At 43.9% G+C, this 24,006-nt stretch overlaps 1 protein-coding gene and 1 long non-coding RNA gene across 2 annotated transcripts; both read right to left on the minus strand.

Moving 5' to 3' along the window:
- Window positions 1-20: 20 nt before the first annotated feature.
- On the minus strand, window positions 21-18,578 carry pygl (phosphorylase, glycogen, liver). Its single transcript, XM_041848441.2, is given in 13 exon segments — window positions 21-56; window positions 159-232; window positions 235-343; window positions 8,407-8,473; window positions 8,598-8,733; window positions 11,933-12,071; window positions 12,073-12,134; window positions 12,493-12,512; window positions 13,936-13,969; window positions 14,352-14,439; window positions 16,719-16,777; window positions 17,994-18,060; window positions 18,330-18,578. Coding segments are annotated over 13 exon segments (1,140 nt in total).
- LOC123481873 lies at window positions 3,434-6,013 on the minus strand. Its single transcript, XR_006657411.1, has 3 exons — window positions 5,991-6,013; window positions 5,393-5,642; window positions 3,434-4,419 (listed from the first exon to the last, which is right to left on the minus strand). It is a non-coding gene; the product is annotated as an uncharacterized LOC123481873 (long non-coding RNA).
- Window positions 18,579-24,006: the final 5,428 nt, after the last annotated feature.

Below are 24,006 nucleotides of genomic sequence, written 5' to 3' on the forward strand. Positions count from 1 at the left end.
CTGAATCCCAGATTGGCCCTTTAAAAGAACACCAGGCGCTTCTGGGTGACGTTACCCTGGAAACACATCTTGGATCCACTTCCCCTTAACCACTAGTGGGGAAAATCCAAAACTGACCGAAGATCAGCATCTAGGGGCAATTTCACCCTACACCACACCAGGCACACGCCCCCCCAACGAGCCCCGGTCTCCTCCAGGGCCTTGTGGGGCTCGTTGGGGGGGGGGCGGGATCTTCAGATGGGTAGGCTACCTCCGTGGCGTAGTCTGTGATGATACGGTCGCTAGAGAACTTTCCGGACGCAGCGATATTCTTGATCACCGTCTGCGTCCACTCCTTCGAATTCTATAAGAAAAAAAGAAAAAAACATGAATAATATACTGTATATAATCAGATAATACAATATGATCATTTATAATATATATTAATATGATAATATATATTACTATGATAATATATATTAATAAGTATAGTGTACTTACACTTTGGTCACTTAACGTAAGTGCATCCAGTTAAGGAAGGTAAGACAACCACATATCCAAGATAGGGGAGACTATCACATTCACTATATAAAGAGCATTCAGAAAATATTCTGTATTCACATTTTGTTACGTTACAGCCTTATTCTAAAATGGATTAAATAAAAACATGTCCTCATTAATCTACACACAATACCCCATAATGACAAAGTGAAAACAGTTTAAAAAACAAAAACAGAACTACCTTATTTACATAAGCATTCAGACCATTTGCTATGAGACTCGAAATTGAGCTCCGGTGCATCTTGTTTCCATTGATCATCCTTGAGATGTTTCTACAACTTGATTGGAGTCCACCTGTGGTAAATTCAATTGATTGGACATGATTTGGAAAGGCACACACCTGTCTATATAAAGGTCCCACAGTTGACAGTGCATGTCATAGCAGAAACCAAGCCATGAGGTCGAAGGAATTGTCCGTAGAGCTCCGAGACAGGATTGTGTCGAGACATAGATCTGTGGAAGGGTACCAAAACATTTCTGCAGCATTGAAGGTCCCCAAGAACACAGTGGCCTCCATCATTCTTAAAATGGAAGAAGTTTGGAACCACCAAGACTCTTCCTAGATCTGGCCGCCCGGCCAAACTGAGCAATCGGGGAGAAGGGCCTTGGTCAGGGAGGTGACCAAGAACTCAATGGTCACTTACAGAGCTCCAGAGTTCCTCTGGGAAGATGGGAGAACCTTCCAGAAGGACAACCATTTTTGCAGCACTCTACCAATTAGGCCTTTTGGTAGAGTGGTCAGACGGAAGCCACTCCTCAGTAAAAGATTCTCTGGTCCGATGAAACCAAGATTGAACTCTTTGGCCTGAATGCCAAGCGTCACGTCTGGAGGAAACCTGGCACCATCCCTATGGTGAAGCATGGTGGTGGCAACATCATGCTGTGGGGATGTTTTTCAGCAGCAGGGACTGGGAGACTAGTCAGGATCGAGGGAAAGATGAACAGAGCAAAGTACAGAGAGATCCTTGATGAAAACCTGCTCCAGAGTGCTCACCTTCCAACAGGACAACGACCCTAAGCACACAGCCAAGACAACGCAGGAGTGGCTTCGGGACAAGTCTCTGAATGTCCTTGAGTGGCCCAGCCAGAGCCCGGACTTGCAGCGATGGTCCCCATCCAACCTGATAGAACTTGAGGATCTGCAGAGAAGAATGGGAGAAACTCCCCAAATACAGGTGTGCCAAGCTTGTAGCGTCATACCAAAGAAGACCCGAGGCTGTAATCGCTGCCAAAGGTGCTTCAACAAAGTACTGAGTAAAGGGTCTGAATACTTATGTAAATGTGATATTTCAGTTTTACATGTTTTAATGAATTTGCAAAAATTTCCAAAAACCCGTTTTTGCTTTATCATTATGAGGTATTGTGTGTAGATTGATGAGGGGAAAACACTATTTAATCCGTTTTAGAATAAGGCTGTAACATCACAAAATGTGAATAAAGTCAAGGGGTCTGAATACTTTCTGAATGCACTGCATATACACAAAAGTATGTGTCATACTGGCCCCCCGTGGGAATCGAACCCACAACCCTGGCATTGCAAGCGCCATGCTCTACCAACTGAGCTACAGGAGGCCTCACTACCGAGTTCCAAACGGTCTCTGGAAGCAACGTCACCACAATAACTGTCGGGAGCTTAATAAAATGGGTTTCCATGGCCGAGCAGCCGCACACAAGCCTAAGATCACCATGCGCAACGCCAAGCGTCGGCTGGAGTAGTGTAAAGCTCGCCACCATTGGACTCTGGAGCAGTGGAAACGCATTTTCTGGAGTGATGAATCACGCTTCACCATCTGGCAGTCTGATGGACGAATCTGGGTTTGGCGGATGCCAGGATAACTCTACCTGCCCCAATGCATAGTGCCAACTCTAAAGTTTGGTGGAGGAGGTGTAATGGTCTGGGGCTGTTTTTCATGGTTCGGGCTAGGCCCCTTAGTTCCAGTGAAGGGTAATCTTAACGCTACAGCAGGGTTCTTCAATTCCGGTCCTGGAGGGCCGAAACACCTCTGTTTTTCATCCTCTCCTTCTAATCAGGGGCTAATTCAGACCTGGGACACCAGGTGAGTGCAATTAACTACCAGGTAGAAATAAAAAACAGAAGTGTTTCGGCCCTCCAGGACCGGAATTGAAGAACCCTGCGCTACAGCATACAATGACATTCTAGACGATTCTGTGCTTCCAACTTTGTGGCAACAGTTTGGGAAAAGCCCTTTCCTGTTTCAGCATGACAATGCCCCCGTGCACAAAGCAAGGTCCATACAGAAATGGTTTGTCGAGATCGGTATGGAAGAACTTGACTGGCCTGCACAGAGCCCTGACCTCAACCCCATCGAACACCTTTGGGATGAATTGGAACGCCGACTGCGAGCCAGGCCTAATCGCCCAACATCAGTTCCCGACCTCACTAATGCTTTTGTGGCTGAATGGAAGCAAGTCCCCGCAGCAATGTTCCAACATCTAGTGGAAAGCCTTCCCAGAAGAGTGGAGGCTGTTATAGCAGCAAAGGGGGGACCAACTCCATATTAAATGCCCATGATTTTGGAATGAGATATTCAACGAGCATATCCCTACACCCAAACGAGGGCATTGCGTTCATCCACCTCTGGCCTGCTGGCTCCCCTTCCTCTGCGGAAGCATAGTTCCCGCTCAGCCCAGTCAAAACTGTTCGCTGCTCTGGCACCCCAATGGTGGAACAAGCTCCCTCACGACGCCAGGACAGCGGAGTCACTCACCACCTTCCGGAGACATTTGAAACCCCACCTCTTTAAGGAATACCTGGGATAGGATAAAGTAATCCTTCTACCCCCACCCCCCCCCCTAAAAAAAAAATAATAATAATAATAATAATAATTGTAAAGTGGTTATCCCACTGGCTATAGGGTGAATGAACCAATTTGTAAGTCGCTCTGGATAAGAGCGTCTGCTAAATGACGTAAATGTAAATGTAATATCCAAGGTAGGTAAGACCACCAGATATCAGTAGTTGAAAGTAAACCTTCAGTACACACTTAGCAGACACTTTTGTCCAAACCAACTTACAGTACAGTGAGTGCATAAACGTTTTGTATGGTGATCCTTGTGGGAATTGAACCCACAACTTTGGTCTTACTTACTGAGCCACAAAGGTTCACTATGGAATTGTATTGTGCACTGGCTCCATTTTTATCTTTGACCCAGGGTTTGGGGTCAATTTCATTTAAATTCCAGTCAGTTCAGGAAGTATTCTGAAATTCCAACTCCAATTCTCTTCAATGCACTTTCTGAATTGGAATGGAATTGAACCCGGTATGATCCATATCCACGTTATTAGCTAGAGGTACAATGATGATCACCGGATATAGTTGTTATTAGCTAGAGGTACATGGGGGATAATGATGATTACCTTATATAGTTGTTATTAGCTATAGATACATGGGGGATAATGATGATTCCCTGATTTAGTTGTTATTAGCTAGAGGTACATGGGGGATAATGATGATTACCTGATATAGTTGTTATTAGCTAGAGGTACATGGGGGATAATGATGATTACCTGATATAGTTGTTATTAGCTAGAGGTACATGGGGAATAATGATGATTACCTGATTTAGTTGTTATTAGCTAGAGGTACATGGGGGATAATGATGATTACCTGATATAGTTGTTATTAGCTAGAGGTACATGGGGGATAATGATGATTAGCGGATATAGTTGTTATTAGCTAGAGGTACACGGGGGATAATGATGATTACCTGATATAGTTGTTATTAGCTAGAGGTACATGGGGGATAATGATGATCACCGGATATAGTTGTTATTAGCTAGAGGTACATGGGGGATAATGATGATAACCTGATATAGTTGTTATTAGCTAGAGGTACATGGGGGATAATGATGATTACCTGATATAGTTGTTATTAGCTAGAGGTACATGGGGGATAATGATGATTAGCGGATATAGTTGTTATTAGCTAGAGGTACATGGGGGATAATGATGATTAGCGGATATATATATATATATACACACTGAACAAAAATATAAACGCAACATGTAAAGTGTTGGTCCCATGTTTCATGAGCTGAAATAAAAGATCCCAGAAATGTTCCATACGCACAAAAAGTGTATTTCTCTAAAATGTTGAGCACAAATTTGTTTACATCCCTGTTAGTGAGCATTTCTCCTTTGCTAAGACAATCCATCCACCTGACAGGTGTGGCATATCAAGAAGCTGATTAAACAGCATGATCATTACAAAGGTGCACCTTGTGCTGGGGACAATAAAAGGCTGCTCTAAAATGTGCAGTTTTGTCACAACACAATGCCACAGATGTCTCAAGTTTTGGGGGAGCGTGCAATTGGCATGCTGACTGCAGGAATGTCCACCAGATAATTGATAGTTCATTTCTCCATCATAAGTCGCCGCCAAGGTCGTTTTAGAGAATTTGGCAGTACGTCCAACCGGCCTCACAACCGCAGACCACGTGTAACCACGCCAGGACCTCCACATCCGGCTTCTTCACCTGTGGGATCGTCTGAGACCCTCGCCCGGACAGCTGATGAAACTGAGGAGTATTTCTGTCTGTAATAAAGCCCTTTTGTGGGGGAAAAACTCATTCTGATTGGCTGGGCCTGGCTCCCCAGTGGGTGGGCCTATGCCCTCCCAGGCCCAACCATGGCTGTGCCCCTGCCCAGTAATGTGAAATCCATAGATTAGGGCCTAATGAATTTATTTCAATTGACTGATTTCCTCATATGAACTGTAACTAGTTGTAAAATCATTGAAGTTGTTGCATGTTGCATTAATATTTTTGTTCAGGATAGTTCATATTAGCTAGAGGTACATGGGGGATAATGATGATGATTATGATGATTACCTGATATAGTTGTTATTAGCTAGAGGTACATGGGGGATAATGATGATTACCTGATATAGTTGTTATTAGCTAGAGGTACATGGGGGATAATGATGATTACCTGATATAGTTGTTATTAGCTAGAGGTACATGGGGGATAATGATGATTACCTGATATAGTTGTTATTAGCTAGAGGTACATGGGGGATAATGATGATTACCTGATATAGTTGTTATTAGCTAGAGGTACATGGGGGATAATGATGATTACCTGATATAGTTGTTAGCTAGAGTTACACGGGGGATAATGATGATTACCTGATATAGTTGTTGTTAGCTAGAGGTACATGGGGGATAATGATGATTACCTGATATAGTTGTTGTTAGCTAGAGGTACATGGGGGATAATGATGATTACCTGATATAGTTGTTATTAGCTAGAGGTACATGGGGGATAATGATGATTACCTGATATAGTTGTTGTTAGCTAGAGGTACATGGGGGGATAATGATGATTACCTGATATAGTTGTTATTAGCTAGAGGTACATGGGGGATAATGATGATTACCTGATTTAGTTGTTATTAGCTAGAGGTACATGGGGGATAATGATGATTACCTGATATAGTTGTTATTAGCTAGAGATACATGGGAGATAATGATGATTACCTGATTTAGTTGTTATTAGCTAGAGATACATGGGGGATAATGATGATTACCTTATATAGTTGTTATTAGCTATAGATACATGGGGGATAATGATGATTACCTGATTTAGTTGTTATTAGCTAGAGATACATGGGGGATAATGATGATTACCTGATTTAGTTGTTATTAGCTAGAGATACATGGGGGATAATGATGATTACCTGATTTAGTTGTTATTAGCTAGAGGTACATGGGGGATAATGATGATTACCTGATATAGTTGTTGTTAGCTAGAGGTACATGGGGGAATAATGATGATTACCTGATATAGTTGTTATTAGCTAGAGGTACATGGGGGATAATGATGATTACCTGATTTAGTTGTTATTAGCTAGAGGTACATGGGGGATAATGATGATTACCTGATATAGTTGTTATTAGCTAGAGGTACATGGGGGATAATGATGATTACCTGATATAGTTGTTGTTAGCTAGAGGTACATGGGGGATAATGATGATCACCAGATATAGTTGTTATTAGCTAGAGGTACATGGGGGATAATGATGATTACCTGATATAGGTGTTATTAGCTAGAGGTACATGGGGGATAATGATGATTAGCGGATATAGTTGTTATTAGCTAAAGGTACATGGGGGATAATGATGATTACCTGATATAGTTATTATTAGCTAGAGGTACATGGGGGATAATGATGAAGATTATGATGATTACCTGATATAGTTATTAGCTAGAGATACATGGGGGATAATGATGATTACCTGATATAGTTGTTATTAGCTATAGATACATGGGGGATAATGATGATTACCTGATTTAGTTGTTATTAGCTATAGATACATGGGGGATAATGATGATTACCTGATATAGTTGTTATTAGCTAGAGGTACATGGGGGATAATGATGATTACCTGATATAGTTGTTATTAGCTAGAGGTACATGGGGGATAATGATGATTCCCTGATATAGTTGTTATTAGCTAGAGGTACATGGGGGATAATGATGATTACCTGATATAGTTGTTATTAGCTAGAGGTACATGGGGGATAATGATGATTCCCTGATATAGTTGTTATTAGCTAGAGGTACATGGGGGATAATGATGATTACCTGATATAGTTGTTATTAGCTAGAGATACATGGGGGATAATGATGATCACCGGATATAGTTGTTATTAGCTAGAGGTACATGGGGGATAATGATGATCACCTGATATAGTTGTTATTAGCTAGAGGTACATGGGGGAATAATGATGATCACCGGATATAGTTGTTATTAGCTAGAGGTACATGGGGGATAATGATGATCACCGGATATAGTTGTTATTAGCTAGAGGTACATGGGGGAATAATGATGATCACCGGATATAGTTGTTATTAGCTAGAGGTACATGGGGGAATAATGATGATTACCTGATATAGTTGTTATTAGCTAGAGGTACATGGGGGATAATGATGATTACCTGATATAGTTGTTATTAGCTAGAGGTACATGGGGGATAATGATGATTCCCTGATATAGTTGTTAGCTAGAGTTACACGGGGGATAATGATGATTACCTGATATAGTTGTTGTTAGCTAGAGGTACATGGGGGATAATGATGATTACCTGATATAGTTGTTATTAGCTAGAGGTACATGGGGGATAATGATGATTACCTGATATAGTTGTTGTTAGCTAGAGGTACATGGGGGATAATGATGATTACCTGATATAGTTGTTATTAGCTATAGATACATGGGGGATAATGATGATTACCTGATATAGTTGTTGTTAGCTAGAGGTACATGGGGGATAATGATGATTACCTGATATAGTTGTTATTAGCTAGAGGTACATGGGGGATAATGATGATTACCTGATATAGTTGTTATTAGCTAGAGGTACATGGGGGATAATGATGATTACCTGATATAGTTGTTAGCTAGAGTTACATTGGGGATAATGATGATTACCTGATATAGTTGTTGTTAGCTAGAGGTACATGGGGGATAATGATGATTACCTGATATAGTTGTTGTTAGCTAGAGGTACATGGGGGATAATGATGATTACCTGATATAGTTGTTATTAGCTAGAGGTACACGGGGGATAATGATGATTACCTGATATAGTTGTTGTTAGCTAGAGGTACATGGGGGATAATGATGATTACCTGATATAGTTGTTATTAGCTAGAGGTACATGGGGGATAATGATGATTACCTGATATAGTTGTTAGCTAGAGGTACATGGGGGATAATGATGATTACCTGATATAGTTGTTATTAGCTAGAGGTACATGGGGGATAATGATGATTACCTGATATAGTTGTTATTAGCTAGAGGTACATGGGGGATAATGATGAAGATAATGATGATTACCTGATATAGTTGGCTGACTTTCTCCTGGCTCTTTATGTAATCCTCATAGTCTGCAAACACCTTGAAGCTGAATAGACAGTCAATGCCAAGACTTGCACACACACACACACACACACACACACACAAAACACACACACCCACACACACACACACACCCACACACAAGCAGACAGTAAAGTAACTGTACCTACCGGTCGTGGTTGAAGACCACGTTGGTGACGTCTTTGAAGAGCTCCGGTTGTTTGGGGCTGAAGAATCCTCAATGAATCTGGTCAGTGGCCTGCTTCCGTTCCGGGATCTTCTTGTAATGTGTCATGGCATCGTAGCTTAGAGGAGAGAACAGAGTAGCAACATTTCTCACAACAGACGTAATTGACAGTTATTTTACTAAGACCTGGAATAATAAGTCACACACTTAAAACACTGCAATTGCAGATTTACTGTACAGAAACTTTATTTTTTATAAAGTAAACAATGCTAAAATGAACTTTTAAAAAGTCTGTGAAGTTTCGCGTCACCCAACTTTATGGTATCGTTGATCATCATGCAACATTGGATAACATGGAACCCATAAACATAGAACTGTATTAGATTGTACACGACTCCAACACCATCATTAAGTTTGCCGACGACACAACAGTGGTAGGTCTGATCACCGACAACGATGAGACAGCCTATAGGGAGGAGGTCAGAGATCTGGCCGTGTGGTGCCAGGACAACAACCTCTCCCTCAACGTGACCAAGACAAAGGAGATGATTGTGGACTACAGGAAAAAAAAGAGGACTGAGCACGCCCCCATTCTCATCGACGGGGCTGTAGTGGAGCAGGTTGAGAGCTTCAAGTTCCTTGGTGTCCACATCACCAACGAACTATCATGGTCCAAACACACCAAGACAGTCGTGAAGAGGGCACGACAAAGCCTATTCCCCCTCAGGAGACTAAAAAGATTTGGCATGGGTCCTCAGATCCTCAAAAAATTCTACAGCTGCACCATCGAGAGCATCCTGACTGGTTGCATCACCGCCTGGTATGGCAACTGCTTGGCCTCTGACCGCAAGGCACTACAGAGGGTAGTGCGTACAGCCCAGTACATCACTGGGGCCAAGCTTCCTGCCATCCAGGAACTCTATACCAGGCGGTGTCAGAGGAAGGCCCTCAAAATTGTCAAAGACTCCAGCCACCCTAGTCATAGACTGTTCTCTCTGCTACCGCACGGCAAGCGGTACCGGAGTGCCAAGTCTAGGTCCAAAAGACTTCTCAACAGCTTCTACCCCCAAGCCATAAGACTCCTGAACAGCTAATCATGGCTACCCGGACTATTTGCACTGCCCCCCCCACCCCATCCTTTTTACGCTGCTGCTACTCTGTTAAGTATTTATGCATAGTCACTTTAACTCTACCCACATGTACATATTACCTCAACTACCTCAACTAGCCGGTGCCCCCGCACATTGACTCTGCAACGGTACCCCCCTGTATATATAGCCTCCCTACTGTCACTTTATTTTACTTCTGCTCTTTTTTTCTCAACACTTTTTTTGTTGTTGTTTTATTCTTACTTTTTTGTTTAAAATAAATGCACTGTTGGTTAAGGGCTGTAAGTAAGCATTTCACTGTAATGTCTGCACCTGTTGTATTCGGCGCATGTGACCAATAAAATTTGATTTGATTTGATTTGATTTGATTGTACCGCTGTGGAAAACTCTACCCCACTATGCCAAAGTCTGTGTGTCTGTGTGTTACCCCCTCCATTTCCATCTGTGTGTCTGTGTGTTACCCCCTCTATTTCCATCTATGTGTCTGTGTGTTACCCCCTCTATTTCCATCTGTGTGTCTGTGTGTTACCCCCTCTATTTCCATCTGTGTGTCTGTGTGTTACCCCCTCTATTTCCATCTGTGTGTCTGTGTGTTACCCCTCCATTTCCATCTGTGTGTCTGTGTGTTACCCCCTCTATTTCCATCTGTGTGTCTGTGTTACCCCCTCTATTTCCATCTATGTGTCTGTGTGTTACCCCCTCTATTTCCATCTGTGTGTCTGTGTGTTACCCCCTCTATTTCCATCTGTGTGTCTGTGTGTTACCCCCTCTATTTCCATCTGTGTGTCTGTGTGTTACCCCCTCTATTTCCATCTGTGTGTCTGTGTGTTACCCCCTCTATTTCCATCTGTGTGTCTGTGTTACCCCCTCTATTTCCATCTATGTGTCTGTGTGTTACCCCCTCTATTTCCATCTGTGTGTCTGTGTGTTACCCCCTCTATTTCCATCTGTGTGTCTGTGTGTTACCCCCTCTATTTCCATCTATGTGTCTGTGTGTTACCCCTCCATTTCCATCTATGTGTCTGTGTTACCCCCTCCATTTCCATCTGTGTGTCTGTGTGTTACCCCTCCATTTCCATCTGTGTGTCTGTGTGTTACCCCTCCATTTCCATCTATGTGTCTGTGTGTTACCCCCTCTATTTCCATCTGTGTGTCTGTGTGTTACCCCCTCTATTTCCATCTGTGTGTCTGTGTTACCCCCTCCATTTCCATCTGTGTGTCTGTGTGTTACCCCTCCATTTCCATCTATGTGTCTGTGTGTTACCCCTCCATTTCCATCTGTGTGTCTGTGTGTTACCCCCTCTATTTCCATCTGTGTGTCTGTGTTACCCCCTCTATTTCCATCTATGTGTCTGTGTGTTACCCCCTCTATTTCCATCTGTGTGTCTGTGTGTTACCCCCTCTATTTCCATCTGTGTGTCTGTGTGTTACCCCCTCTATTTCCATCTGTGTGTCTGTGTGTTACCCCTCTATTTCCATCTGTGTGTCTGTGTGTTACCCCCTCTATTTCCATCTATGTGTCTGTGTGTTACCCCCTCTATTTCCATCTGTGTGTCTGTGTGTTACCCCCTCTATTTCCATCTGTGTGTCTGTGTGTTACCCCCTCTATTTCCATCTGTGTGTCTGTGTGTTACCCCCTCTATTTCCATCTGTGTGTCTGTGTGTTACCCCCTCTACGTCCATCTGTGTGTCTGTGTGTTACCCCCTCTACGTCCATCTGTGTGTCTGTGTGTTACCCCCTCTACGTCCATCTGTGTGTCTGTGTGTTACCCCCTCTACGTCCATCTGTGTGTCTGTGTGTTACCCCCTCTATTTCCATCTGTGTGTCTGTGTGTTACCCCCTCTATTTCCATCTGTGTGTCTGTGTGTTACCCCTCCATTTCCATCTGTGTGTCTGTGTGTTACCCCCTCCATTTCCATCTGTGTGTCTGTGTGTTACCCCCTCTATTTCCATCTGTGTGTCTGTGTGTTACCCCTCCATTTCCATCTGTGTGTCTGTGTGTTACCCCCTCTATTTCCATCTGTGTGTCTGTGTGTTACCCCCTCTATTTCCATCTGTGTGTCTGTGTGTTACCCCCTCTATTTCCATCTGTGTGTCTGTGTGTTACCCCCTCTATTTCCATCTGTGTGTCTGTGTGTTACCCCGCTACGTCCATCTGTGTGTCTGTGTCTGTCAGTCAGTATGCGTCTGTCTGTCTGTGTGTTACCCCCTCTACGTCCATCTCTGCCACGTCCTCCAACCTCACGCCGAAGATGAACGTGTTCTCCTCTCCAGCCTCCTCGGCCATCTCTGCTCCGTCCATGGTGCCGATGGTAAGCGCTCCGTTCAGCATGAACTTCATGTTTCCCAGTGCCTGACGCCTCCGTGCCAGCTGTGGAGATCTGCTCGGACAGGTCGGTGGCTGGGATTACTGTAGGGGGAAATAGTGACAGAAAAACTGATATCTCTAATACACGATACATGTATTTGTCTGTGTCCCAGATGGCACCCTATTCCCTATGTAGTGCACTACTTCCCATAGGACTCCAGTCAAAGGTAGTGCACTATATAGGGAATAGGGTGCCATTTGGGATGCACATAGAGATACATCTCTAATTCCTTTCACAAGGATAATGATGATACTTTCTCACTGAAAGAAAGTTCTGGGGGGAGTCATTAGGAGATGATGCTAAGCCATTATATAGGGGATCTTAAGAAGTCTTATGAAGCATTACAACTGCTTCATAATGCATTATAAATGTCTGCTTTAAGTAAAGTGCTACCATAACCTTTCTCAGCCAGAGAGACCCTGTCGTGGGTAGTGACCCTGTAGGGTACCCTGTAGGGTAGTGGGTTCGATCCCCGGGACCACCCATACGTAAAAATGTATGCACACATGACTGTAAGTCGCTTTGGATAAAAGCGTCTGCTAAAAGGCATATTATATTATAGTTCTCCAGGTAGATATATAGTAGATAGATATATAGATAGATATATACAGTGAGGGAAAAAAGTATTTGATCCCCTGCTGATTTTGTACGTTTGCCCACTGACAAAGAAATGATCAGTCTATAATTTTAATGGTAGGTTTATTTGAGAGACAGAATAACAACAAAAAAATCCAGAAAAACGCATGTCAAAAATGTTATAAATTGATTTGCATTTTAATGAGGGAAATAAGTATTTGACCCCATCTCAATCAGAAAGATTTCTGGCTCCCAGGTGTCTTTTATACAGGTAACGAGCTGAGATTAGGAGCACACTCTTAAAGGGAGTGCTCCTAATCTCAGTTTGTTACCTGTATAAAAGACACCTGTCCACAGAAGCAATCAATCAATCAGATTCCAAACTCTCCACCATGGCCAAGACCAAAGAGCTCTCCAAGGATGTCAGGGACAAGATTGTAGACCTACACAAGGCTGGAATGGGCTACAAGACCATCGCCAAGCAGCTTGGTGAGAAGGTGACAACAGTTGGTGCAATTATTCGCAAATGGAAGAAACACAAAAGAACTGTCAATCTCCCTCGGCCTGGGGCTCCATGCAAGATCTCACCTCGTGGTGTTGCAATGATCATGAGAATGGTGAGGAATCAGCCCAGAACTACACGGGAAGATCTTGTCAATGATCTCAAGGCAGCTGGGACCATAGTCACCAAGAAAACAATTGGTAACACACTACGCCGTGAAGGACTGAAGTTCTGCAACACCCGCAAGGTCCCCCTGCTCAGGAAAGCACATATACAGGGCCGTCTGAAGTTTGCCAATGAACATCTGAATGATTCAGAGGAGAACTGGGTGAAAGTGTTGTGGTCAAATGAGACCAAAATCAAGCTCTTTGGCATCAACTCAACTCGCCGTGTTTGGAGGAGGAGAAATGCTGCCTATGACCCCAAAAACACCATCCCCACCGTCCATCATGGAGGTGGAAACATTATGCTTTGGGGGTGTTTTTCTGCTAAGGGGACAGGACAACTTCACCGCATCAAAGGGACGATGGACGGGGCCTTGTACCGTCAAATCTTGGGTGAGAACATCCTTCCCTCAGCCAGGGCATTGAAAATGGGTCGTGGATGGGTATTCCAGCATGACAATGGCCCAAAACACACGGCCAAGGCAACAAAGGAGTGGCTCAAGAAGAAGCACATTAAGGTCCTGGAGTGGCCTAGCCAGTCTCCAGACCTTAATCCCATAGAAAATCTGTGGAGGGAGCTGAAGGTTCGAGTTGCCAAACGTCAGGCTCGAAACCTTAATGACTTGGAGAAGATCTGCAAAGAGGAGTGGGACAAAATCCCTCCTGTGATGTGTGCAAACTTGGTGGCCAACTACAAGAAACCTCTGTGATTGCCAACAAGGGTTTTGCCACCAAGTACTAAGTCATGTTTTGCAGAGGGGTCAAATACTTATTTCCTTCATTAAAATGCAAATCAATTTATAACATTTTTGACATGCGTTTTTCTGGATTTTTTTGTTGTTATTCTGTCTCTCACTATTCAAATAAACCTACCATTAAAATTATAGACTGATCATGTCTTTGTCAGTGGGCAAACGTACAAAATCAGCAGGGGATCAAATACTTTTTTCCCTCACTGTAGTAGATAGTACCTCTCTCAGCCAGAGAGACTCAAGGTAGTTGACCTTCAGCTTTGCTGCCCACCACAGGGTCTTTGTTGACCACTTCTCCGACGGCCGTGATCAGCTTGATGATCATCTTGGCCATGTGATATCCTGGAGCAGCCTGTAGGGGGAGACAAGGCTCTCAATGGTGAACGTGGCTAAAGACTTCAGATATGTTGTCATTGTTTTAGCCCTATCCACTGAGATTTTTAAACGACGGTGTGCGCGATATGGTTCAATGTTCAATGTGCCAATAAGTCAACACGATCTACTTTTTCTCGTTTTTACAAATTGCCGGTGTCTTGAAGCTAAAATTGGGATCACGTATACTCAGCAAATGACCATACAATTTTTTTTTTTTTAAGAGTAACGGAGAGCCATGTACAATACGGATAACTTAGCAAAACGAGGAATGTGTGGTAAGTACATGGGGGCCGCCATCTTTATGAACCTCCGCTACTCAGCTTTTCTCCAGTTTCCTTTGTTGCGTCCCAAATGGCACCCTATACTTATTCTTATATAGGGCACTACTTTTGACCAGGACCCATAGGGCTCTGGTGAAACTTAGTGCACTATTGGGGAATAGGGTTCCATTTCAGACACAGCCCTTGCGTCCTCTCTCCTTGCGTCCTCTCTCCTCGCCTCCTTCTCAAAAACCAATCTGAAAAGAAGAAGATCTCCTCCAATTCTTTTTGAAAAGGACGCGAGGGGAGGGGACGTGAGGAATCATGGGAAGACTCATTGAGAAAGAGACTTACGCTATCCATGAAATGGGTTGAGTTGAGTGAGTCACATACAGTGGGGAGAACAAGTATTTGATACACTGCCGATTTTGCAGGTTTTCCTACTTACAAAGCATGTAGAGGTCTGTAATTTTTATCATAGGTACACTTCAACTGTGAGAGACGGAATCCAAAACAAAAATCCAGAAAATCACATTGTATGATTTTTAAGTAATTAATTTGCATTTTATTGCATGACATAAGTATTTGATACATCAGAAAAGCAGAACTTAATATTTGGTACAGAAACCTTTGTTTGCAATTACAGAGATCATACGTTTCCTGTAGGTCTTGACCAGGTTTGCACACACTGCAGCAGGGATTTTGGCCCACTCCTCCATACAGACCTTCTCCAGATCCTTCAGGTTTCGGGGCTGTCGCTGGGCAATACGGACTTTCAGCTCCCTCCAAAGATGTTCTATTGGGTTCAGGTCTGGAGACTGGCTAGGCCACTCCAGGACGTTGAGGTGCTTCTTACGGAGCCACTCCTTAGTTGCCCTGGCTGTGTGTTTTGGGTCATTGTCATGCTGGAAGACCCAGCCACGACCCTTCTTCAATGTTCTTACTGAGGGAAGGAGGTTGTTGGCCAAGATCTCGCGATACATGGCCCCATCCATCCTCCCCTCAATACGGTGCAGTCGTCCTGTCCCTATTTGCAGAAAAGCATCCCCAAAGAATGATGTTTCCACCTCCATGCTTCACGGTTGGGATGGTGTTCTTGGGGTTGTACTCATCCTCCTTCTTCCTCCAAACACGGCGAGTGGAGTTTAGACCAAAAAGCTCTATTTTTGTCTCATCAGACCACATGACCTTCTCCCATTTCTCCTCTGGATCATCCAGATGGTCATTGGCAAACTTCAGACGGGCCTGGACATGCGCTGACTTGAGCAGGGGGACCTTGCGTGCGCTGCAGGATTTTAATCCATGACGGCGTAGTGTGTTACTAATGGTTTTCTTTGAGACTGTGGTCACAGCTCTCTTCAGGTCATTGACCAGGTCCTGCCGTGTAGTTCTGGGCTGATCCCTCACCTTCCTCATGATCATTGATGCTCCACAAAATGAGATCTTGCATGGAGCCCCAGACCGAGGGTGATTGACCGTCATCTTGAACTTCTTCCATTTTCTAATAATTGCGCCAACAGTTGTTGCCTTCTCACCAAGCTGCTTGCCTATTGTCCTGTAGCCCATCCCAGCCTTGTGCAGGTCTACAATTTTATCCCTGATGTCCTTACACAGCTCTCTGTTCTTGGCCATTGTGGAGAGGTTGGAGTCTGTTTGATTGAGTGTGTGAACAGGTGTGTTTTATACAGGTAACGAGTTCAAACAGGTGCAGTTAATACAGGTAATGAGTGGAGAACAGGAGGGCTTCTTAAAGAAAAACTAACAGGTCTGTGAGAGCCGGAATTCTTACTGGTTGGTAGGTGATCAAATACTTATGTCATACAATAAAATGCAAATTAATCATACAATGTGATTTTCTGGATTTTTGTTTTAGATTCCGTCTCTCACAGTTGAAGTGTACATATGATAAAAATTACAGACCTCTACATGCTTTGTAAGTAGGAAAACCTGCAAAATCGGTAGTGTATCAAATACTTGTTCTCCCCACTGTACATACCTTACCACCAATGATCACAGTCCGGGGAACAAAAGGTGCTTTTGGGTTCTTCTTGATGCCTTCAAGATAACAAAACAAAATATTACTTACATTTTAGTTTCATATGTTACGTTTCGTATGGTATGTATTAATTTGTGGATGTCCATCACCCATTTCGTATGATATGTTACGAATTACAATTCGTATTATACACTGAACAAAAAATATAAATGCAACATGTAAAGTGTTGGTCCCATGTTTCATGAGCTGAAATAAAACAAATCCCAGAAATGATCCATTCGCACAAAAAGCTTGTGCACAAATGTGTTTACATCCCTGTTCGTGAGCATTTCTCAAAGATAATCCAGCCACCTGACAGTTGTGGCATATCAAGAAGCTGTTTAAACAGCATGATCATTACACAGGTGCACCTTGTGCTGGGGCCAATAAAAGGCCACTTTAAAATATGCAGTTTTGTCACAACGTCGTTTTAGAGAATTTGGCAGTACGTCCAACCGGCCTCACAACCGCTGACCACGTGTAACCACGCCAGCCCAGGACCTCCATATCCAGCTACTTCACCTGCGGGATCGTCTGAAGGAGGGTGTGGGGGGTGCTGAGGAATATTTCTGTCTGTAATAAAGCCCTTTTGTGGGGAAAAGCTCATTCTGATTGGCTGGGCCTGGCTTCCCAGTGGGTGGGCCTGGCTGCCAAGTGATTGGGCCTATGCCCTCCAAGGCCCACCCATGGCAGCGCCCCTGCCCAGTCATGTGAAATCCATAGATTAGGGCCTAATGGATTTATTTCAATTGACTGATTTCCTTTTATGATCTGTAACTCAGTAAAATCTTTAAAATTGTTGCATGTTGCGTTTATATTTTTGTTCAGTATATGTTACGAATTTGCAAAACGTACAATATGTTACTAATTTGCAAACGTTTTATATGTTACGAATATGCTAAACGCAGAACGTTACGAATTAGCAAAACGTAGAATATGTTACGAATTCTAACTAGGTGGCTAGCTAGCTTGCTAACGTTAGCTAGGCTATGGGTTAAAGTTAGGGTTAAGTTTAGGAGTTAGGTTAAAGGGTTAAGGTTAGGGGAAAGGTCAGCTAAAAGGGTTAAGGTTAGGGTTAACTAACATGCAAAGTAGTTGCAAAGTAGTTGAAAAGTTGCTAATTAGCATGCACCCCGACCAACCACCCTACTTTCGTTTTTGCCTTAAGTAACCATCTGTTTTATGTAACCATACCAAACGAACATATAATAACTGTATTATCTCGGGTTTACGTACAGAATAATACGAAATGCTCTGAGACCAGGTTGCCTGTCCATGCCATCTCCTTCATTATGAATACAATCTTTATAAACACGGACCATTAAAACGATAATGCAACTAAGAATGAGTCATGAAAGAACGACAGCAGTTTCGTGGTAAGGCTAAATAGTGAGCGCAAACTAATGAAGATGATGATGATGATGACGATGAAAATAATTTTTAAAAAGAGGGGCGGGGCTCTGACCAGCGGACCAAATGAGGACAAGATAGACAGGTAGCCAGGATAATTCTCCACGCAAATTGGTGCATGATATTTGGAAAGGGAAATAACTTTGAAACACACAACTTTACCTTGGGGTCGGTCTCATAGTAAAACTGTTGGGTTCTGATCCATCTTCCCACCAGGTGATCTCGAACCGTGTGCGCGAGGGCGAAGTAATAATCCCGCGGCGTCGCTCCGTTCCTGTCCTTGACCAAAGTGAAGTGGAGGTGTCGGTGAAAACCTTTCTTCAACTCAGCGTCAGCGAGATTCTCGACACCGATTATTCCTCTGATACTGATCTGTTTACGCTTCTCCTGGTCCGTTAGGGGCGCCGCCATGCCGCTGAACAAAACTGCCGCTGTCTGTATTCAACTTTAAGTGACAAAGTGAAGTCTAGGTAGCATCAGTCTCCTCCTCTCTGTCCTCTCTAAGGTCCATTGGTGCATGCAGGCGGAGGTGTGTGGCTGACCAGCCTCTCAGCCTCTCAGCCTCTTGCGGATCATGCCATAGCACAGCACAGAGAAAATATTTGAGGAAGGCAAAATGTTTTTGGACACCTATAATTTATTGAATATTCACAGATACAGAAAACACAAAGAGATCAGTAATAGTAACACTTCGAATAATAATAATTTCAACATTTGTCTTTATTGACATATACACTGAGTGTAAAAAAAAAAAAACATGGACACCTTCCTAATATTGAGTTGTTGACTCCAACGCTTCCCACAGTTGGTGTCAAAATTGGCTGGATGTCCTTTGGGTGGTGGACCATTCTTTTTGTCACACATGGGAAACTGTTGAGCGGGAAAACCCCAGCAGCGCTGCCGTTTTGTACACTCAGTGTACTATATGTACATTTATAAGTAAGTAGGCGAGGCTATGTAAATTACAACAATGTTTAAGGACATTCCGCCATTTTATATAATCTGCCAAGCAGACCGTCAATTTATCACTTTGGATTTTAAAAGCGTTCTGCACGCGCAGCGTAGGGTAGCCTATAACTCTATACTGTATATTGAAATAAACTGCCAATGTCGTCGCCCAGCGACTGTATGCACATTTCTAGAATGATAAATTAGGACAGTAAAAGAAAGGTGTGTTGTTGGGACTACGGATACACTTTGTTTTTATACACCACCGTACTTTGCTCAAATGTGCATTTCTTTAAACTCATCATCTCTTGGGTAGGCACCTTTATGACTCAAATGATTAGACACCTTTGTCTACAGCTGGTTCAGATACAAAATGTAAATGCGTATGGATAAATAACACCAATGGTTCAAAATCAACCTTCATTAAAAAAAATGATCTAAATCAAGTTGATGCTTACCGACAGTATCTACAAAGTGCATTTGGTTGAATCAAATATCAATATTTCAGTCTTAAAATTGTATAACAACAAGCTTACAAAAAGAGGGCTGAATGAAAATCGAATGTGTATGCTGGAAGAGTTATGAAACATTGGGATAATTACCATCTTTGTCTTTATTTGGCCTGGATCCTAGATGAGACCCCCCCCCCTTCCCCTCTCCTCTCTGTCTCTCTCTCTGACCCTCTCTCTTTCTCTGTCCATAGGCCTGTGAGGATCTTTTGGGCAGAGTGCAGCTGCGGTAAAGAGTCTGTCTAGTTGTCTCCATAATGACTCAACAAAAGAGGCAGACAGAAAAACCACTAAGTGTTTAGAGAGTTGGCAATGGCATTAATGAAGATTTAACTCAGCCACGGAGCAAGACCAGGCGGCGCATGTTGTGGTCCTCTGTAGCTCAGCTGGTAGACCAGGCGGCGCATGTTACCTCTCTATAGGTCTGGAGATGCATTGTGCTAACCCCTTTATAGCCTAACCCTAGTAGTCATGGTTACCCTAGGCCTACCCTATGTCATGGTTACACTAGGCCTACTGCTCCAGTAGTCATGGTTACACTAGGCCTACTGCTCCAGTAGTCATGGTTACACTAGGCCTACTGCTCCAGCAGTCATGGTTACACTAGGTCTACTGCTCCAGTAGTCATGGTTACACTAGGTCTACTGCTCCAGTAGTCATGGTTACACTAGGCCTACTGCTCCAGCAGTCATGGTTACACTAGGCCTACCCTATGTCATGGTTACACTAGGCCTACTGCTCCAGTAGTCATGGTTAGACTAGGTCTACTGCTCCAGTAGTCATGGTTACACTAGGCCTACTGCTCCAGTAGTCATGGTTACACTAGGCCTACTGCTCCAGTAGTCATGGTTACACTAGGCCTACTGCTCCAGTAGTCATGGTTACACTAGGCCTACTGCTCCAGTAGTCATGGTTACACTAGGCCTACCCTATGTCATGGTTACACTAGGCCTACTGCTCCAGTAGTCGTGGTTACACTAGGCCTACTGCTCCAGTAGTCGTGGTTACACTAGGTCTACTGCTCCAGTAGTCATGGTTACACTAGGCCTACTGCTCCAGTAGTCATGGTTGCCCTAGGCCTACCCTATGTCGTGGTTACACTAGGCCTACTGCTCCAGTAGTCATGGTTACACTAGGCCTACTGCTCCAGTAGTCATGGTTACACTAGGCCTACTGCTCCAGTAGTCATGGTTAAACGAGGCCAACTGCTCCATTAGTCATGGTTACACTAGGCCTACTGCTCCAGTAGTCATGGTTACACTAGGCCTACTGCTCCAGTAGTCATGGTTACACTAGGCCTACCCTATGTCATGGTTACACTATGCCTACTGCTCCAGTAGTCATGGTTACACTAGGCCTACTGCTCCGGTAGTCGTGGTTACACTAGGCCTACTGCTCCTGTAGTCATGGTTACCCTAGGCCTACCCTATGTCATTGTTACCCTAGGCCTACCCTATGTCATGGTTACACTAGGCCTACTGCTCCAGTAGTCATGGTTACACAAGGCCTACTGCTCCAGTAGTCATGGTTACACTAGGCCTACTGCTCCAGTAGTCATGGTTACACTAGGCCTACTGCTCCAGTAGTCGTGGTTACACTAGGCCTACTGCTCCAGTAGTCATGGTTACACTAGGCCTACTACTCCAGTAGTCATGGTTACACTAGGCCTACTGCTCCAGTAGGCATGGTTACACTAGGCCTACTGCTCCAGTAGTCATGGTTACACTAGGCCTACTGCTCCAGTAGTCATGGTTACACTAGGCCTACTGCTCCAGTAGTCATGGTTACACTAGGCCTACCCTATGTCATGGTTACACTAGGCCTACTGCTCCAGTAGTCATGGTTACACTAGGCCTACTGCTCCAGTAGTCATGGTTACACTAGGCCTACTGCTCCAGTAGTCATGGTTACACTAGGCCTACCCTATGTCATGGTTACACTAGGCCTACTGCTCCAGTAGTCATGGTTACACTAGGCCTACTGCTCCAGTAGTCATGGTTACACTAGGCCTACCCTATGTCATGGTTACACTAGGCCTACTGCTCCAGTAGTCATGGTTACACTAGGCCTACTGCTCCAGTAGTCATGGTTACACTAGGCCTACTGCTCCAGTAGTCATGGTTACACTAGGCCTACTGCTCCAGTAGTCATGGTACATTTACATTTACATTTTAGGCATTTAGCAGACGCTCTTAACCAGAGCGACTTACAGTTAGTGAATACATATTTTTTTTTTTTATACTTGCCCCCCGTGGGAATCAAACCCACAACCCTGGCATTGCAAACGCCATGCTCTATCAACTGAGCTACATCCCTGCCGGCCATTCCCTCCCCTACCCTGGACGACGCTGGGCCAATTGTGCGCCGCCCATGAGTCTCCCGGTCGCGGCCGGCTGCGACAGAGCCTGGATTCGAACCAGGATCTCTACACTAGGCCTACTGCTCCAGTAGTCATGGTTACACTAGGCCTACTGCTCCAGTAGTCATGGTTACACTAGGCCTACTACTCCAGTAGTCATGGTTACACTAGGCCTACTGCTCCAGTAGTCGTGGTTACACTAGACTACTGCTCCAGTAGTCTTGGTTACACTAGGTCTACTGCTCCAGTAGTCGTGGTTACACTAGGCCTACTGCTCCAGTAGTCGTGGTTACACTAGGCCTACTGCTCCAGTAGTCATGGTTAAACGAGGTCTACTGCTCCAGTAGTCATGGTTACACTAGGCCTACTGCTCCATTAGTCATGGTTACACTAGACCTACTACTCCAGTAGTCATGGTTACACTAGGCCTACTGCTCCAGTAGTCATGGTTAAAGGTCTACTGCTCCAGTAGTCATGGTTACACTAGGCCTACTGCTCCAGTAGTCATGGTTACACTAGGCCTACCCTATGTCATGGTTACACTAGGTCTACTGCTCCAGTAGTCATGGTTGAAGGTCTACTGCTCCAGTAGTCATGGTTACACTAGGCCTACTACTCCAGTAGTCATGGTTACACTAGGCCTACCCTATGTCATGGTTACACTAGGTCTACTGCTCCAGTAGTCATGGTTAAACAAGGTCTACTGCTCCAGTAGTCATGGTTACACTAGGCCTACTGCTCCAGTAGTCATGATTACACTAGGCCTACTACTCCAGTAGTCATGGTTACACTAGGCCTACTACTCCAGTTGTCATGGTTACACTAGGCCTACTACTCCAGTAGTCATGGTTACACCAGGTCTACTACTCCAGTAGTCATGGTTACACTAGGCCTACTGCTCCAGTAGTCATGGTTACACTAGGCCTACTGCTCCGGTAGCTTTGTTCAGAGTCATGGTTAAATGTGGGCCTTCCACTCAGTCATGCAACAAGACCATGCATCCAATATAGCCTTTACACTGCTGCTGTGGCATTACATGATTCATTACACTGAATAAAATACATTTCCATAGGCCTACCAACACCCAAAATAACCAACACCCAAAATAACCAACACCCAAAATAACCAACACCCAAAATAACCAACACCCAAAATAACCAACACCCAAAATAAAAACATTGGAAGATGGATGATGACTGTATCCAAACCACCCTGTAGTAGGCTTTGTATGATTCCTAATGACATCAAATGGATATGCTTACAAAGAGGATGCCTCAAGACATCAATGCAGCATCCTCTTACCATGGCTCTGGAATTCTCTTGAAAATACTGTAGTTAGCCCACAGGGATTTTAAAAGGATCACTTGAAAGTATCCTTTACCAATATGAAATCCCAGAGCATACAGTAAGTCAGGGTGAATGACAGGTGTCACTAATGTGATTATATGTCCCAAATGGCACCCTATTCCCTATATAGTGCACTACTTTAGCCCACAGCTCTATGGGCCCTGGTGGTCAAAAGTAGTGCACTAAATAGGGAATAGGGTGTCATTTGGGACGCGAGAAGCTGCGTGCTGAGGTAAAGACTATAGCAGGTTTATCAAGAGTTGTTCTGGGTATAACGGAACACCCGTGAAGCTCTGACAAGGCAGAGCATGTTTAAATCCTGTCTTTGTCTTTTTTTATTTAAAAAGGTTTTGTAGCCCATCAACCCATTGGCGCTAGCCTGGGTGCCAGTTTGTTTACTTTGTGCTCCGTGCCACTCCTTGTCAAGCTAAAAACGTGTTGACTAAAGAGCGGAATGATAGCAGAAACAGAATGGTACCCAGGCTATACTAGGGCGTGATCTCTATATTTCCTGTACAGTTTGACAGCAGCCAGCACACGTCACACTACTACACAGCTTTTAATGACACGAAACAGCACTTCATGGGATAGCCCCTTCGTTATTAAATTCATATTAAAGTTAGAAATAAGGAACAACAATGTCACGTGGAAAATCCCCAACGAAGACGCTCTCCGT

The sequence above is a fragment of the Coregonus clupeaformis genome, chromosome 25, assembly GCF_020615455.1.
Source record: "Coregonus clupeaformis isolate EN_2021a chromosome 25, ASM2061545v1, whole genome shotgun sequence".
Taxonomy (NCBI): domain Eukaryota; kingdom Metazoa; phylum Chordata; class Actinopteri; order Salmoniformes; family Salmonidae; genus Coregonus; species Coregonus clupeaformis.